Source organism: Sebastes fasciatus, chromosome 6 (assembly GCF_043250625.1).
Source record: "Sebastes fasciatus isolate fSebFas1 chromosome 6, fSebFas1.pri, whole genome shotgun sequence".
In the NCBI taxonomy this organism is placed as follows: Eukaryota; Metazoa; Chordata; class Actinopteri; order Perciformes; family Sebastidae; genus Sebastes; species Sebastes fasciatus.
In genome coordinates this window covers 34579267-34597134 of record NC_133800.1, presented here as the reverse complement: position 1 = coordinate 34597134, position 17868 = coordinate 34579267, and the positions used below count along the sequence as shown (strand labels likewise).

The 17868-nt window shown below is 41.1% G+C and overlaps 1 protein-coding gene and 1 long non-coding RNA gene across 4 annotated transcripts in view; one reads left to right on the top strand and one right to left on the bottom strand.

The window, feature by feature from the left end:
* Positions 1-17868, bottom strand: part of LOC141769934 (uncharacterized) — a 368813-nt gene that overhangs the window by 163815 nt on the left and 187130 nt on the right. The gene's annotated exons all lie outside the window — the stretch shown is intronic.
* fras1 (Fraser extracellular matrix complex subunit 1) overlaps positions 1-17868 on the top strand; it is a 310338-nt gene that overhangs the window by 223041 nt on the left and 69429 nt on the right. For all 3 annotated transcript variants that reach the window (XM_074639460.1, XM_074639459.1, XM_074639458.1), the window contains exons 29-31: positions 9313-9472; positions 9632-9810; positions 16664-16780. In XM_074639460.1, coding sequence (XP_074495561.1) covers positions 9313-9472; positions 9632-9810; positions 16664-16780 — 456 coding nt within the window. The remainder of the gene's footprint in view (positions 1-9312; positions 9473-9631; positions 9811-16663; positions 16781-17868) is intronic.

The window sequence follows — 17868 nt, the reverse complement described above, 5'->3', positions numbered from 1 at the left end:
CACGCACGAGCACCGCCGCATCGTAACTACTTCACAGACACAGAGCGGAGAGAGGGCCTCAACTCAACAACGCTACCTCATGACAAGTAACCGCGGCAGTGCTACTGTAGGGCTGAGTTTTCTCTTCCATTTTCAAGGAAACATGCGGTCGTTTACACGCTAAGGGTAGAGTATGATGAGCAGGGAGACAGGGAGGCATCTGATTGGTTCTTTCCAAGCGGACTGCGAGGCAGTGATTGGTAGATGTTTTTACAGGATTACAGCAGCTACAGATGACGGCTCTTTTCCGCTCCTTTTTCAGAGCTCATCAGTAATGGATCGCTGTCGGGGTGTAAAGACCATTTCAACCGATATAACAAATAGTGTTTACTGGAGAACATCGTTAAGCCTGCCTTTAAGGCCTTTGCACACCAAATCATTTAAAAAATACTTCACATTGTGTCAATTACATTGACACACTGACTCTGAAACTTTCATCCGTCATCAAGTTTTTCGGAACAGGTTTGATTTTCTGCGTTTTTTCGCATACGTCCAAAGCCTTTAGAGAGTTGTTTGACCACTCAGAGCCACCGTGAATATAAACTTCATCATCCGAAGTGGCATCTGATAACCTGATTTGCTTTGTCTCCCAGCACAAAGCACTTTACGACAAGATAAAAAATGTGTGATTAAGTTGCTATTAATCACAATCAACTATGGACAATCATGCAATTAATCACAATTAAATATCTGAATCGATTGACAGCCCTAAGAAAAATACGTTAAAGGTTTTTTTAAGGCAATTTAAAGTTGTCCTGCTGCTCACTGGCTCAGTTCAGCTATCTCTACAGAGACAAACGACCTGCATCGATCCGCTATTAATACTGGATGAAGTTCTTTCCTGGTTGTTACACAACAGAGCCAAATTAGTGAGTTTCAGCTACAAAGCTCCAGCATCTCTTCACCAACTCTAGTTTCCAGACTTACTGTAACTCAGAGACGGGGAGGAAAAAAGAGCGATTGATTTTTTCCAAACAGATCATCTTGGGGGATGAGCCGGAGTGCAGAAGTTACTATACAACAAGAGCATCTGCTGATACGTCTACACATGAATCTGCTTTATATCTGCAGTACTCGTATTCATTACGTTCTACAGTTTTACTGTGAATTGTAAATGATTTTTAGGGACAGAATAATCAGACGTTTTCGCATTTGAACATATTCTGAGCTGTCCTCCGGCAGCAGGAGAAACTTTTATGTGCTAGTGAAAAATACTTTTTCAGTTATAATCGGTTTTAAAATTGAACCTCAAGGACTTTTTTTCTGTTTCCACAAGTTCAAAGTTTAATAGTTAGGAAGAGAAAGATTTTGTAATGAGTACACTCACAAGTGGTCAGATTCAAGGTTGCGGCATTTGTGTCTCAGCTGAAAAGCTGAAGTGTTATTCAAGTTATAAGAAGTAGATAATATTGAATCTTAAAAAAGTATTCCTATTGTTTATTCTGTGCTTTACAGTTGAGTGACATTATTTATTCATTCACCTCTTTGACATCCACTGTATTCCTCTAAACTCCTTTAATTGCCTCAACGTTCAGCATTAATCACTCTGATTGTACTCGACGTGTCCACACAGTTTTACTCTGTTGACTTTATCCCTGAAAATAGGAGGCGGTTATTAAAGCACTAACAGAAATAGCAGGTCAGGCCTCAGCCGTTATCCCTCCTCTGTCATCGCTTCTGGTGAGCTTTTTATGACAAGGGCGCAATTATCTGGCAACAAGCGCCGTCTACCGTGACCGAAGGGGGGTGAGGGGGTGTTGTTTGGCATGAGACAAATTTGGCAGCTCGCTCCGTTACCAAACAGGAACACACACATTCAATACAGAGACGAGGCAGCTTCCAATATTGAAGATGTCTAGACAGACAAGCATCACAGATATGAATGAATGTGTGTGTGTGTTCGTGTGTGTGTGTTTGTGTGTTCTTCAGTCAGTGTGGGGACCAGTTTTAGACCTTGAGAGTGAGGACATTTTGTCGGGTCCTCACTTCTTCAAAGTTTGTGAGTTAAAACCATAGGCTCTATATAAGAAGTGGATGTAGGATGTAGTCACTGTGACATCAACCATTGGTTTATGGACTACGGTTATAAAGCCTCGAGTTCCGTATTTGGGCCATCGTCATCTTAGTTTTTGGCCTTCAACATCGTGTTTTTGGGTCGTCGCCATCTTGGTTTTTGGTCGTCGCCATCTTGGTTTCTGGCCATTGCCATCTTGTTTTTTGGTGTCGCCATCTTGGTTTTTGGCCATCACCATCTTGGTTTTTGGTTGTCGCCATCTTGGTTTTTGGTCGTCGCCATCTTGTTTTTTTGGTGTCGCCATCTTGGTTTCTGGCCGTCGCCATCTTGGTTTCTGGCCATTGCCATCTTGTTTTTTGGTGTCGCCATCTTGGTTTTTGGCCATCACCATCTTGGTTTTTGGTTGTCGCCATCTTGTTTTTTTTGCAACCACAAGTGACACGAGAGGGTGGAGCTAAGTACAACCGAACTTTCTGAATTTTTAAGTGACCAAAATGTTACAATTAACTTTTATATTGTAACTAAAGCTTTAAAATAAGTAGTGTAGTTAAAAAGTACAATATTTCTCTCTGAGATGTCGCGGAGTAGAAGTAGAAAGTAGCAGAAAATGCAAATACTCACGTAAAGTACAAGTACCTCAAAATTGTACATAGTTACATTCCACCACTGGAAATGTGAAAGTTAAGAATCAATACAACGACACAGAAGAGTTACTGCAACTTGTACTGTTTCAGGAGTGTTTATACACAAGCTCAGAACGTCCCTTCAATGCATTTCAGTGACATTTTAATAAAAGCTTAAATAAAAAGGCATAAATATTTATCTTAAATGTTCATCCCAACAGTCCTCGAAATATACTGAAACAAACTATTAAACTCATTGTTTTCTGTTCTCACAGTAAATCTTCTTAATTCAGCCACATTCTGAGTTATAGGATTAATAATGAAATACATACATACAGCATTACTGTAAGTCCTAGTCAGCTCTCGAGTCTTTATTCTTGTTACTCGTGTCGTGTATTGACAGTTTTAAATCAGGTCTTACATTTAAAGTGTACAAAAACACACTCATGCCGTATCTGACTTACTCACAGACTTAAAGATATTACTCCTAAGATGTGTTTTCCTGATTTCTGTCTTGAATCAGAAGTAGTAACTTCACTTCAGTTTACTTTGGTTTAGATTTCATATCATTGAAATAGAAACATTCACGACACTAAACGACTTCCTCCCTCACTGTGTGCCGGTTCGGTTACACTTTCGTCCCGGAAGCAGAGGAACTTCTCAGTGATGTATGTCCTGCTCACACAGTCACTACAGTTTGGTTTTGGAGGGCAGCTCTGTTTGTCTGGCTGCATACAGATGGTGTGCTTCAGGCTCAACTCCTCTGCCTTTTCCCCGTCTCTAAATCAATATCAACCCACTCACACACTCACACACACACACACACACACACACACACACACACACACACACACACACACACACACACACACACACACACACACACACACACACACACACACATACCAGTATCCATTTACTGTAAAATGTCCTGATGCTGCATTCTGTCTTGCATTAGATGGAGCAGGATGGACAGCATGATGGAAAGCTTGATTTATGTCGGAGGCTTTTTTTGACGCGTCCCAGCAGTGTCCCCACTTCTCCTTTTGTTGCCTCCGGCTTGATCTACACAGGTAGATCACCACAGAATAGAGATCAGTGAGGACATTTAGAGAGAGGAGCACCAATTACTGCAGCGATATTGTCTTCTCCCAGCACGACAGAAGAAGAAGAAGAAGAAGAAAGGCCTCGTTTCACTGGTGTGATGCTGTGCACTTAAGAGAGGATGATTTACATAACTTCAGTGGGCCAATATTCTCAGATTAAAACTTGAAAAAAGCCGTTGCATTTTCAAGGAGAATACTTTCTGCTGTTGGATGATTTAAAACAGGAAGTGGCACATTCAAAGTTACAAATTAGATTTAAAAGTGTTGTCTCAACAGCAGCAAGAGAGCTCTCCACCTACTGCAGAGGAAGCTTTACAAACCAAATCTCCATTCTCCTGTGTGGTCTTTCAAATACTTCATCACAGAGCTGTTCTCATACTCCCTTTGCAGCTATATGAAAAGTAATGCACTGTATTCATATATATCCTTATATATATATATATTCCTCGACCTAACCAAGTTTTCTCCTCTGAAGATGGAAGTGTATTTTGAAGTGATGGCATGTAACGAGCGGATATTGACACGTGTCTCTGGACATTTTTGTAGGAAAACGTACAAAAAATGAGGAATCATTTTTCTGTAAGACATCATACGAACCATGGTTTGAGGATACGTTGAGCAGCTACATGAACAGGCTGTGTGCAGTTTTCTGACGTCTCCTTGGAGGACTTCTGGAGCTTCAAGTTCATTCTGAAGTTCAAACCTGCTGCTGCTTCGTGGAGCTGCCAACATGTCAAGTCGTCTGAAGTAGCTGTGACACTTTAGGCAACTTGCTGAGGAAGCTACTTTAGAAAGTGCATGAGCAATAAGCTGCAAACTCACGGATCACATAGAAAAGAATCAGAAAATGAGATCAAGGCAATAAAAACCCCCAAAATCTACTTAAAGCTCAATAAAGACTCCATGAACCCGGCGTGATTATTGGCTCCGTCTGGACTTAAACAAACCCGAGCCAATGAGTCTTTAGTGTTCAGAGCGTGGCCCTCTCTCTGTGTGCCACTCTTTGTACTTCCAAGCCCACCATCCAGAGTGCAACGGTGGCTTTGGATGCCAGGCTGTGCCGGGGACAATAGGCTTCCTGAAAGTTGGATTACTGAGCTCTAAAGCAGGAGGCTAATCAGGCCCTTAATGACCCTCTGATGGATGGACTTTCCCTCCACTGACGGAGGCTGAGCCCTGAGCTGAGCCGGAGCTCGGCTGAGTAGGAAGCAGGACCCTTGGCTTTCAATTACTGTCTCGGGGAACACTTTGAGCCTCTGAAAACCCCCCGGGCTCTTCTGTTCCTCTGTGGAAATGGAAGGGAATTAGATATTTCTTTTCTGATCAGACGTATATTTTTGGAAGGCTAATAGCTCTGCTTTGTTGTCACGCAGAGAGCTACGAGTTTAGCTCCTCTCCCGCTGAGTGCTCGCCTTCATCGTTGTTGGGGGATACAATTATTAGTTTGAGTTTTCTTTTTTAAGCAACACTCCACATCCCAAGTCTGTGATTACATTTCTGATTGCTGTGATATGTTTCTGTTAAAGTTGGCGGCCCGTGTCACACAGCCCACGATGTTTACTTTTCCTCTGATTTTAGACACAGAGGCGGCGGCTATATCTCGCTGAGATTAAATTAGAATGTGTCTCAGATAAGGATTCAATCTCCATTCTGTGACTTTCACTTACTGTTTGACGTGTCCATCAGCTCGTCCTGTTCCCCCCTCCCCTACTGGGGAAAATATGAGAGATGACAATGTCATTGTCATTACAACAGCACGGCCATCCCGGGCCGGCAGCTAGCCGATGTTTTATGGATGACGCCGACTCCATCTCGGCAAAGTCATTTATTTCTGTTTTTGTGGACAGCAGCCAAAAGCTGTGCGTCCGGCACCAACTCTATTTACAGTCAATCTCAGACCTGCTGGCTCAAAGCCCTTTAAAGGTCTCTGATTATTCACTATTCATGCATTTGTTCTCAAAAGTACTGCGGCTAAGGAAAAGAATAATGTTGTTTAGGTTTTATTTTCTAAAATATACTTCGGCCAACATGAGGGTGTGATATAGTGTTGTTTGCTGCATAGGCTGATGGCCATCACTTATCCCAGCCAACAGCCCCTCACCTCCTGCCCATATTTAACCCTACACTATACTAGTTCATTGATTGAAAAAAACTAATGCTGTCAGTCAATATTTAATCAAAATGAATCGCAAATTATTTTTTTTATCTGTTCAAAATGTACCTTAAATGGAGATTTGTCAAGTATTTAATCCTCTTATCAACATGGGAGTGGACAAATATGCTGCTTTATGAAAATGTATGTATATATTTATTATTGTAAATCAACTAACAACACAAAACAATGACAGATATTGTCCAGAAACCCTCACAGGTACTGCATTTAGCATAAAACAATATGCTCAAACCATAACATGTCAAACTGCAGCCCAACAGGCAACAACAGCTGTCAGTGTGTCAGTGTGCTGACTTGACTATGACTTGCCCCAAACTGCATGTGATTATCATAAAGTGGGCATGTCTGTAAAGGGGAGACTCGTGGGTACCCATAGAACCCATTTACATTCACATATCTGGAGGTCAGAGGTCAAGGGACCCCTTTGAAAATGGCCATGACAGTTTTTCCTCACAAGTTTGGAGCGTTATTTAGCCTCCTTTGCGACAAGCTAGTATGACATGGTTGGTACTAATTGATTCATCAGTTTTCCTAGTTTCATGATATCAGTATCTTCACTCTAGCTTTAAAACTGAGCCCGCTATAACCTAAATATCACAAGTTGCTTTAATGCGTTAAAGAAATTAGTGGCATTAAAATTAATTAGCATTAACGTGCTATTTACGCCCTAAAAAAACATACAGTATATTTTTATTGAGTCTCTAAAAGAAGGTGCAATCTGTAGCATAAACTGCGATAATGAATGGACATGGCTGATCAAATCATTTTTTGATTCTAAATGGGACCATAATTTACTAAATGAACATCATGCTGTATTGAAGAAGACTTAAAACTAGCGACTGAGACCATAAACTCATGTTTACAATGTTTACTGAGGTAATAAATCAAGAGAGGAGTCACCCACAATGCAGGTTTAAGGCACTTCAGCATTGGTTTCACTTTTCAGAACTGCAGGTTGCCACCTGGTCGGCTACTGTAGAAACATGGCGGTGCAACACGACGGACTCCATGAAGACGACCTGCTCACCTTGTAGATATGAAGGACTCATTCTAAGCTAATGAAAACACAAAGATTATCTAGTTTCAGGTGATTATAAACTAATGAAAACATAGTTATGAATATCATATTCCGTTTCTGCAAATAGATCCTCTGAAATACTACACACTTGAACTTTCAGTCTCAAAATATATCAAACTATATGTCCACTATTTGAAGGAAAACCGGTCGCATGATTGTTGATTGAGGTGAAGACATCAGCACTAAGTGAGATACCTTAAATCAACAGCTCACAGACCATTGTTTGAGATGGTAACCCCTATTTCTCTCTATTTCTCTCAACAACCTGTTTATCCAACTTCTCTACACTTCAAACTCACTTTCTCCCAGAGGTCAAATTGGAGATAAATTTCCGCGAACATTTAATTTACTTTGCACCTGTCTGAAGGAGATGAGACTGTCTGTCTTTCTAATGGGGCAACACAAATCTCACTCTGGCGGAAAAGAAAAAACCTTGTTAGATTTGTGTGTTATTCAAGAAAGAAAATGAGAGAATCACTAAGTGGGCATGCAGCTGCAGGACAAAGACTCCGAGGTCTGGGGAAATCAGGAGTATTGGCAAACTTGTAAATCCTCTGACCTCTTTTATTTTGTAGAGTGTGCTGTTCCCGGGTCCTTGAGAGACCTTGGTGTTCATCAGGAGAGCTTGATAATCTCCTGGATGATGTGGTCCTCTGAGTTAAAAGCCTGCCATGCTGACTTATGTGTTTTCTACGCGGCTCGCCTGCGATTCTTTGCCTGCTGCCGCCGCTACTCTGAAATAGTGTGATTTGGATCAGCCGAGCGGCAGGCAGATGGTCGGCAGGTTGTTATCTGCAAACACAGACAGCCACACATGCACAAACACACTCATTCTCACACACACCTGTGCACACTCTTGTAATCTATTATCACCCACCGCCACAGTGTCTCTGCCACTGCACTGATCTCCTGCAGGAAATGGCCAACTGTGTATCAACTGAATATTTTTATCAAAGTTTTGGTGCTACTTTTTAATAATACACCCTTTATGAAGGCTTTATTAATGACGAAGAAGTTATTATGCTTTATAACTCAGTTAAAAGCCATTAACGAGTGAAATGTAGCTTCAGGAACTCGCCCCTAAAGCGATTACAGTGGAAACACATGCCAAACCCGTGACCATGGCTACACCTTAACTTATAGGTTCTTGTAGTTATATTTCTTTCTTTCTATACGTGAAAAAGCATCCAGTGTAGAATATTATGTACAGTCACCTGTGAGCTAATAATGACTTTTCAGTGCATATCAAATGTATTTCATTGATTTTCTTGCCCAGGCAATATCTGTCTTTTATATAAACTATTAGTGACAGCTGGATGACTTTTAGCTCCTTTAACTTCATCCATATCTATAAAATATGGAGATTCTGTTCACAGAATAAATAGCAGGTTGGTTTTATAGATGCCCTAGAAATATGTCATACCTGTTTTTATTTCGGCAGCAGGGTGACACCGTGAGTAAAAGGTCTAGTTTCAACCCCCCCCCACCAACAGCAGGCATCTTCCCTGCTGAAATGTCCTCAAGCGACATTGAATCATCCTCCAGCTCCGAGTGCTCTCTGCAGCTCTTCCTGCTCTTTGTTCTTTGCTTTTGGAGGGAGGGCGAGCAAAACGATGAGTCGCTGTGTCTCAGATCAATACAGCATCACAAAAATAAGTCCGATTTCAAAGTTGTGCTGTCAGTTCTTAGACAGCGAAGGCACGGGTTGATACATTACTTCTGATTGGTGGATCTGACTCCGGGGGCTTAGCGTCTCAGGTGCCACTGCTGCTGATTGACAGAGCTTTTACGACGGGCTCCTGGGACTCACAATCCCGGGGTTACAACAGATGTGGAATAAAACAAGCTGTGCAAACTGTGACAAAACAAAGTGAAAGTGGCGTCAGGCTGCACCTGAGGAACAAGGAGTCTGATTCTATTTCATAGACATATTGCTCAATTTACCACATTCTTGATTATGCTACTTCACCTGTGGCTAATCCAAGCTAACATCCAGGGTCATGAATGCTTTTATATTTGAAAAATAAATACCTGGCATCTGTTCAGCTCGTCCTGGGGGAAGAAAGACCTGTGGCAAACCGGAGATGATATATTTTATTTTGATTGCATTTTGCTAACAAACCATCTTGTCAAAGTCTCACAGTGTTCTGGGGAAATCACAGACAGACGGTAAGAAAAGGAAAGTCATTAGTCTTGGAATAAATTAAGTTGAGCAGAACTAGCTGTACCCAAACAGAAATGGTAATGATGGTTAAACCTCATGTTTGTGTGTGTTTCAGGCTGCTGACTCTCCTCACGTGCTGTCCGTGCCGATGACCTGGGTAAAGGAAGGAGGCATGGTGCGGCTGGATAAAAAATACCTGCAGGTGGATTACAAGGGAGTCGGCAGCGATGACATCGTCTACACCATCCTCGCCTCAGATGGACAACCTAAATATGGTACAAACTCGCTAACACTCACATGTACAGTAACACCAATTCAAGAGATTCTCAGACTCTTTGATACTCTAAAGATCACGAGTCAGACTTGCTATGGACGCTTATATTTACCTTTTTACTGAGAGAAACAGTCCATCACTTCCACCTTCTCCGTCTCAGGTGAGGTGGTGCTGGTCTCCATGCCAGCTGACGGCCCGGCAGAAGGCTGGCGGCCCTCGCTAACCGACGAACGAGGCTTCACGGTCACAACTTCCTTCACTCAGCAGGACGTCAACGACGGCACCGTCTGGTACCGCCACTTCGGCAGCGGCACCGACAGCGACTCCTTCCAGTTCCAGGTCATTATTACTGATTCTTCTTTTTGTTCGTATTTATTTATTTATTACAGGCAAAATAATACACATAACAAAACGACAAAATGATGACATGACAATATAAATACAAAAAAAAGAGAAAAAAAAAACAATTGGAAAAAGAGAAAAAAATTAAATATGATAACAAGAGACAAAATCCTTCAGTAATTCAAAAAATCAATAATCAACCAATACATTTTGAAACTGAAATATATTTAGTGTTACAGTCCCACCTGTGCTACTTTGGCTTTACAATGTATTTTTTAGGAAACTTAGACAAGAACTTAGTTCTTGATTGAGCTTTAAATATAAATATTTAACCCAACAGAATAATTGTATTTATTATCTGGACAATAGAAAAACAAATGCAACAGGATGTGTTTCAGTCATCCGTCTCACTAGTGTGTGATTGAGTCAATATGCAATGTATCAACTGTACTGTAACACAAAGCATACATTCATGCTTCAACTCGTAGCAATAGTCTATTCATTCAGTGCAAATTCTCAGTGGAAAACTGAAATACTTTATTACTTTCCTTTAACTTAGAAGTGTAGAAGTATGTGGAAGAGTATTTGGGCCAGAAATAAGGGTAAAAAGTGAGAGGAGAATTTTTATTTTTTTTTTATTTCGAAAAAATAGTCCAAATGTTGAGAATAAAATCACATTTTCAATATTAGTGCCAGGCATAATAAAAAAATAAATCAGAGGAGAATAGTTTTTTCTTTAATTTTATTTATTTATTTTTTGCATTTTGAGAATAAAGTCGAAAACCAAGATTCTAGATGGTTATTGTCACTCCGGTTATACGAGTACAATCGTGTGAAATGCTTTTGCTGGGAGGCTCCGTAAAAGAAAGAATATAAATATAAATAAATAAATACTAAAAGACATATAAAATATAATAACAAAATATAAGAAGCAATAAAAATATCCATTTAATGAAAAACAATAAACCTAGGTTGCATATTGTGTAACATATTAAGTTGAAATGTTGAGAAGAAACATCGAACTTTGAGAATAAATCAAACTACTAGCATTCGCTCATATACTGAAATTGTGACTTTGTCCTCGGGGAAAAAGAAAACACTTCCTCCTCTAATTTCTTCCCTGATGCCTGGCCCTTATACTCTCCCGTAGAAGTGATCTCAGTAAATTACAGAGAAGAAGTACTGCAAACATGAGCGACGACTATCAAAAATGGAAGAATTGTATCATGATTTAAAAGCAGAAAAATTGAAAAACTTAAAGCAGAACTTCAACAAAGATTTATAGAAATACCACATATATTCGTTGAACTTTTAAACTCAAAAGTTGCCAGATGAATTATGAAATCACCGACAGTAGATCTCTTTATGAACTAGTCTTAAGAAGAAAACATCGTCGGGATAAACACACGACAAGGTTGTTTTTTCTTCCTGCTGAGTGTGTAGTACTACTACTACCTATAAATAATTTCAGAAAGCTGATAAAAGAAAATAAATACGCTGAGAGATGAGGAAACCTCAGGGGGCTGATAAGAACGTCTCACCCTGAAAGGAGACGAGGAGGAGACGCTGACAGAGATGCATGTCGTCGTCCTTGTTGTTTCTTCTCTCTCTGGAGTGATCTTTGAAGTTCACACTCGTACTCGTGTTCCCTTGTGTTTACCTCGTCTCTCCCTTCCCAACATGTCTCCCTCTGGCTTGATTTATACCTTCCCCCCTCCTCCTCTTCCTCCTCTCAGCTCTTTCACCTCTATCTGCCTCTGCTGTTATTTTTCTTATAACCATGAAATGTATCTATAAAACTGAGCGGTTTATAGGAATCTTTAAAAAACGTCCTTCAGGGTTTTTTATTATTATATAAGTAACAGTCAGCTCATCACTCAGCAGTTTTAATCACGAACCACTTAACAGTTCTCAGACAACATTTGTGCACGTCTCCTCTCGTCCTCTCTCACGTATTTCCCTCCCAACTCTTCTTTAAGTGGATTTCTTCTCCTTCAGTTCAGACCTTGGCACCAAACTTCCTGCGTGACTCATTGGCACTCAAAATCAACCCATAGCGACTTATCTTGATTAGCGTTAATGACCCCAAATTACTCGCAAATTGGCTCCAAATCCGAGGCAAATCCTAGTAAAACCGACGCAGCATTCATCAGCGGGTTTTCCTGCCAGTCTCTGCTTCACCTCGACTCCATTAGGAAAACAAAAGAGGCAGCCAAGAGCTTGTAGCTACATCTAATCATCTCTCTCCCCTCTCCGTCCAGCCCCCCACATTTTGGCTCCATCCATCAGGGCAAATGTGTTTCAATTACACAGTGCTGGATTCAAATTAAATTCTCAAGTGTCTCGTCATTTTGACGGGAAGTGGGAAAGCGGTGGAGGCGAGGAAAAAAAGCAAAAAGCCCGTCACGAACTGAACCGCTGGAAGCGTTTGTGCTGTTGGGCGATTAAAGTTGACGGTTTGTCAGGGTGGTATTATTGCCTTCCGTTGGTTTTTTATCAGAGTGTGTGGCGCCTTGTTAGAACTGATTGATTTGAAATTTATTCTGCTTCTGCAACTTAACAGAAGCACAGCACTCTAGCACTACATTTCCTCATGCACCAGCGTGTGATTTTATCAAATCAAAACCATCAGAGTGTTCGAATCTGAGTGATTTGGTGTCCCAGAAATTTTGTCTGGAATGAAAATGTGTCTCACTGAATTTATGCAACAAAGAAACGTGACGCTTGTGCTATAAATTAACCCAGTTAATTAAACAGATGAATAGGCTATTACTTAGTTTGTATAGTAGGACAAGGGGCGCCCTGGTACCTGATTCAAATCTAGACGGAGACCTTTATTGCAAGTTGTTCTCTCTCCCTTCATTTCCTGCCAGCTCAGTAATAAAGGCATAAAACGGCCCCAAAAATACTTACTAAAAAGGATGTAAAGAAGGAAAAGTTAAGGTGCAGTTTGCAGCTTACAATTGCATTGCAACCTTACGCTGTGTTCAAGACAACTTGGAGGTCTGAATTTACGTTTTCCCCGAATAACTTTAATGCAGAAAAGATAACTTTCAGAGATCGTTTACTGGAACCAGCGACCTAATAACATCAATTTATCATCCATTTACATTAGGGATGCTAATTTTGAAAAAAAAATCTTAACCGATAACGGACCCTCATTAACCGATTATTAACTGTTAACCAACAAGATTTGTGCCTCGCATGCAGCGGTGCGCCAGCTGCAATGTATGAGCACAACAGACAACTGAGTCTCCAGTTCACCTGTACAGGAGCGTTAACTTAGCAGATAGATAACTTAGATGCTGCGTGTTTAGTCGCGGACTTGCAGCCACTTTCCAAGTAAAAGTCTCCACCACACATTTAGTTTAGTTTAGCAGATTGTCCGCTGTGTGTCTGTCCGGCGTAACGATAGCGATTGTCCGACAGTGTGTGTGTTTGTGCTACGTTAGCATCTGTAGCTCTGCTGGTAGCTTCATGCTCCCCGTAGTCACACACATACAGTCTGTCAGCGCGGCGGAACTTCAGCGAGTTTCCGACAGACCGTGTGAGTGTTGTCGGTGGCGTTATAGCTCTGAACGTAGCTGTAGCAGACAGTGTGTGTACGCTTTGTCGGTGAATAAATGATACGTGGGTCCAGCAAACTCAAGGCTTTCATCCAGGAGATTGCTGATCGTTCATGTCCCGTGTTCACAACGTTAAGTTTCATTTTCCATGTAAAAACGTACTAGTTTAACCCCAACCATGAAGTTTTTTCCTAAACCTAACTAAGTGGTTTCATTGTGTTGTTACGTTATTATTTGAACACAAACTATGATCTTTTTTCTAACCTTAACCGAGTATTTTTGTTACCTAAACCTAACCAATCGTTTCACAACATTAACCATGTGGCATTGTGCGTTACTGAAAGTGTGATACGAGGCTGATGTGAAACGTATTTTTGGTTCAGAAACCTTGACATTCAACGTGTCAGTGGTTTGCAGAAACGTCCAGACTGGGTTGGCGGTTCCATTGTTGTGTGATGTCAGACAACTGCTTCTTCATGAAGTCAGAGTAGATGGATTTGCCCCGAGTTAACAAGCAGGAGCACTGACTTTGAGAGGCGTTCCATTGTTGAATGAGCTTGAGGAGTGAATGTGGGGAAAATGTATTGATTTCCTCTTATTTTGTCCATCATTAGTAACACAAAGAGATGGGTATACCCGGTATACCTGCGTATATCCTCCACTACACCACTGAGTTGCACTCATTTGACCTGACGTCAGTAAACTGCACACAGCAGCCTCGTGTTTATAGCTTCACAGAACCTTATACTCTTTAGATTGAAGACGTGACTATATGTGACATCCGACGTTGATCTGGGACTTCTTATGGACTTGGACTTGGACTTATATAGCGCTTTTCTAGTCTTCCGACCACTCAAAGCGCTTTACACTACATGTCAGTATTCACCCATTCACACACACATTCATACACTGATGGCAGAGGCTACTAAGGTGCCAACTTTGCCCATCAGGATTTAATCTAAATACTCATTCACACACCGATGGCTATGCCTCCGGGAGCAATTTGGGGTTAAGTGTCTTGCTCAAGGACACATCGACATGTGACCCGGAGCAGCCGGGGATCGAACCACCGACCTTCCGATTGGTGGACAACCTGCTCTACCCTCTGAGCCACAGCCGCCCTTATCAACTTCTCGTTGATAAAGCAGGTGTATTTCCACATAACCACCTTATTGTATTTCAAATGATCCAACATATAATATACAGTATGTCATTTATGTTGAATGGAACCAAGTGAATAATCAATAATTTACTGCTGCTGCAACACCATCCATCCAGCTGACTCAGCACCGACTCTCGTGGTAACACCATTACTTGTGATTGGTGGCGCTGACTCCAGGCTTCATGCTTGTGTTACATTACTTCTGACTGACAGAGCTGACTACAACTTCTTGAACTTTCTTCCCCCCCTTCAAATGCCACCAAATGCCGCCGAAGTGACAGGAACAAGCAGCAGCGGCGGAATATGTTAGTGGAGACAAAAATTGGCTTTTAGGAGGAACAACTGAGGCTGCTGCTGACGCTCGTGTACATCAGGGGGGCAATACAAGTTACGGCTACATGTTGTGGAGAGCTGGAGTAAGAGACATCGAGCACCAGTAGCAGAAAGTTTAAACCAATTTACTTTAAGTAGCGTGGGCAGAAAGGAGCAGAGCCAAAAGTTCAAGTCACTCCAGTCAGGAAGGCAGAGCGGATTAAACTGATCCACCAGCTTCTCCGTCACTTATCAGCAATTCTGTTAACATAATCTTAAATTCTAATTTAAAGCATCAGCTGCATTATAAGCAAGCTAAAGTACGGAGGTCGTGGCCTCAGCTCAGTGCTGGAGAGTGACACTGGTTTTGAGAAGAAGAAGAGCTGAGAACTGTGCAGCAACAGTAGTTATTACTGCTCATGCAAGTTTCAAGTTACTTATTGTCATGTGCACAACAATTACAGAGAAGCAGTCGTTAGCCGTGTTTCAATTCACATATTTTAAAGCATGTTTTGAAGAATTGCTTTAGAAAAGCTGTATAGAAACGACAAAAAACTTCCTCAATTCCTCAAAAAGTTTTTATGCTCGCTTCAGGTGTTTTTTGCCTTCGTCGAAAAAGAGTTGATGCTCTAAATGCTCCTTAAAAAACTCCTTTACAGAACAGATTCTGACGTAGCGAACATTTAACTCACATCGTCGTAAAGACGGCTGCACTTACTCCAATCCCCACGCTCCCTTTCCTGATGTCGATGAGTGTATCTCTATCAGACGTGCTCCAGTAATAAAGACGAAAAGACAACAAATGTAGCAGAATTCATGGAAGCTACCTACTGCCATTTCTACATGTGCCGACGTTTGCCATAGATGTTGTTAAAGTTGGATGGTGTTAAAAGCAGAGCTGAAGTTCACAAAGAGGATCCAAACAAAGGTGCCTGGGGGGATCCAGGTGCTGAGGAGGAGGAGGCGGTGCAGCAGGCAGCATCCTCTGTGCCTCTTTTTATTGGAGGGGATCCAGTTGTGGGGCGACAACTGGCAGCAACGGGGCGGTAGTGGTTCTGATGCTGTTTTTTTTTAGGTATGGGGATTATGATGGCAGTTTTCCAGAGGGTGGGTATCATGGCAGTCTGGTGGGATTTGCAGAAGAGTGAATGAAGAATTGGTGAGAGATCCAGGCCTTAATAAGACACCCTGAGGCTCCGTCTGTGCCCCTTTATTCACTTTACATTTGGAAACAGATTTTTATGGATTTTACAAAGTCATTTAAAAGTAATCAGGGGTGTAGTTGCTTCACTAAGAGAAATAACTGCCCTCACACTGGACACAGATCAGCACTTAAACACGGTCAGCTGGGCAACGAGATCATTACACTGAATTTTACTCATATTGGCGTCTCCTTTATTAATATTCTTGTGGTTTCCACGGCGATTTATGGACAGAAACAGATTCGGTCTCTGTGGTTCCGTCCCTGCAGCGCCGCCTGATGCCGGGTTCACTTCCTGTTGTCACAGTTATAGACTGTGGCACGTTCTCATCACATCTGTTGTGTCTCACTTCTGGCTTATTCTCCAGAGTCTGTCATCTGCTCCGTCACTCAGAATTAATGCACAATACACGAGTCAGTTTGCAGCCGGAATAACAGACACTTACTGAGATAATGCGCTGCAGATAAAGACTTCAAACTTCCAGATAAGAGAAGTGCAGAGTGAGTCGAGGGTGAAGATAACAGAAGAGGTGTGTGGAGTGTGTTTTCTTGAGTTTTAAATCTGTAATAAATGATAAAGAGAGTTTGTGTGTGTTTATGTGTGTGCAGGTTTCCTCAGAAGCAGCTCCGGTCGTACGGAGCGAAGCCCAGACCTTCACCATCGGAGTCCTGCCTCAGATCCCGGGATTCCCCCAGCTGGCTCCCGACTGCGACCTGCAGGTCACGGTGAGGGACAAAAAACTTACCCAGACCTCATGGAAACCTCAACTTCTATATAGTAATGCATGCAAGGACAAGTAATGACTTTCAAAAGTCGTCACAAACATTCAGAATTCAAACTCTGAGATCTGAGAACTCGTCAGCTTTTGGTCCTACACATCTGTCAGTAATATTTTAAGGTGTGCAGAAACTTTATTGACGTTTTTACTTGTTGAAGATTTCATTTCCAATTTTTTTTTTATTATTTCTTGAACCTGAAAATCCCAATGTGCAATGTAATTCTTTTAATTAGTATTTTATATAATTTCTATAAAGGCATTGTCACACTTTGGTCAGCATGCAAAATAATAATAATAATAATAATAATAATAATATAAAGATAAAATATATGCAAAATAATAATAAAATAATGACACAAAAATACACACACAAGAAACACATAAATCATATATATATATATATATATTCCTTTATTAATATCTGCACCATTATCTAACTTATTTACAAGCAACAAATTAATTCTCAGGTAATACTAGATATATAATATTAAGGGCTGTCAATTAATTAAATTTTAATCACGATTAATCGCAAATCAATCGTACATTTTTTATCTGTTCAAAATGTACCAAGTATTTAATCCTCTTATCAACATGGCAGTGGACAAATAAGCTGCTTTATGTAAATGTATTTATATATTTATTATTGGAAATCAATTAACAACACAAAACAATGACAGATATTGTCCAGAAACCCTCACAGGTACTGCATTTAGCATAAAACAATATGCTCCAATCATAACATGGCAAACTGCAGCCCAACAGGCAACAACAGCTGTCAGTGTGTCAGTGTGCTGACTTGACTATGACTTGCCCCAAACTGCATGTGATTATCATAAAGTGGGCATGTCTGTAAAGGGGAGACTCGTGGGTACCCATAGAACCCATTTATATTCACACATCTGGAGGTCAGAGGTCAAGGGACCCCTTTGAAAATGGACATGACAGTTTTTCCTTGATGCTGGTTGTTTGGTTCATTCTCTATTTGTTTGTGCACGTCAGTTATAATCACATGTGGCGTATCAGAGTTGGAGGATC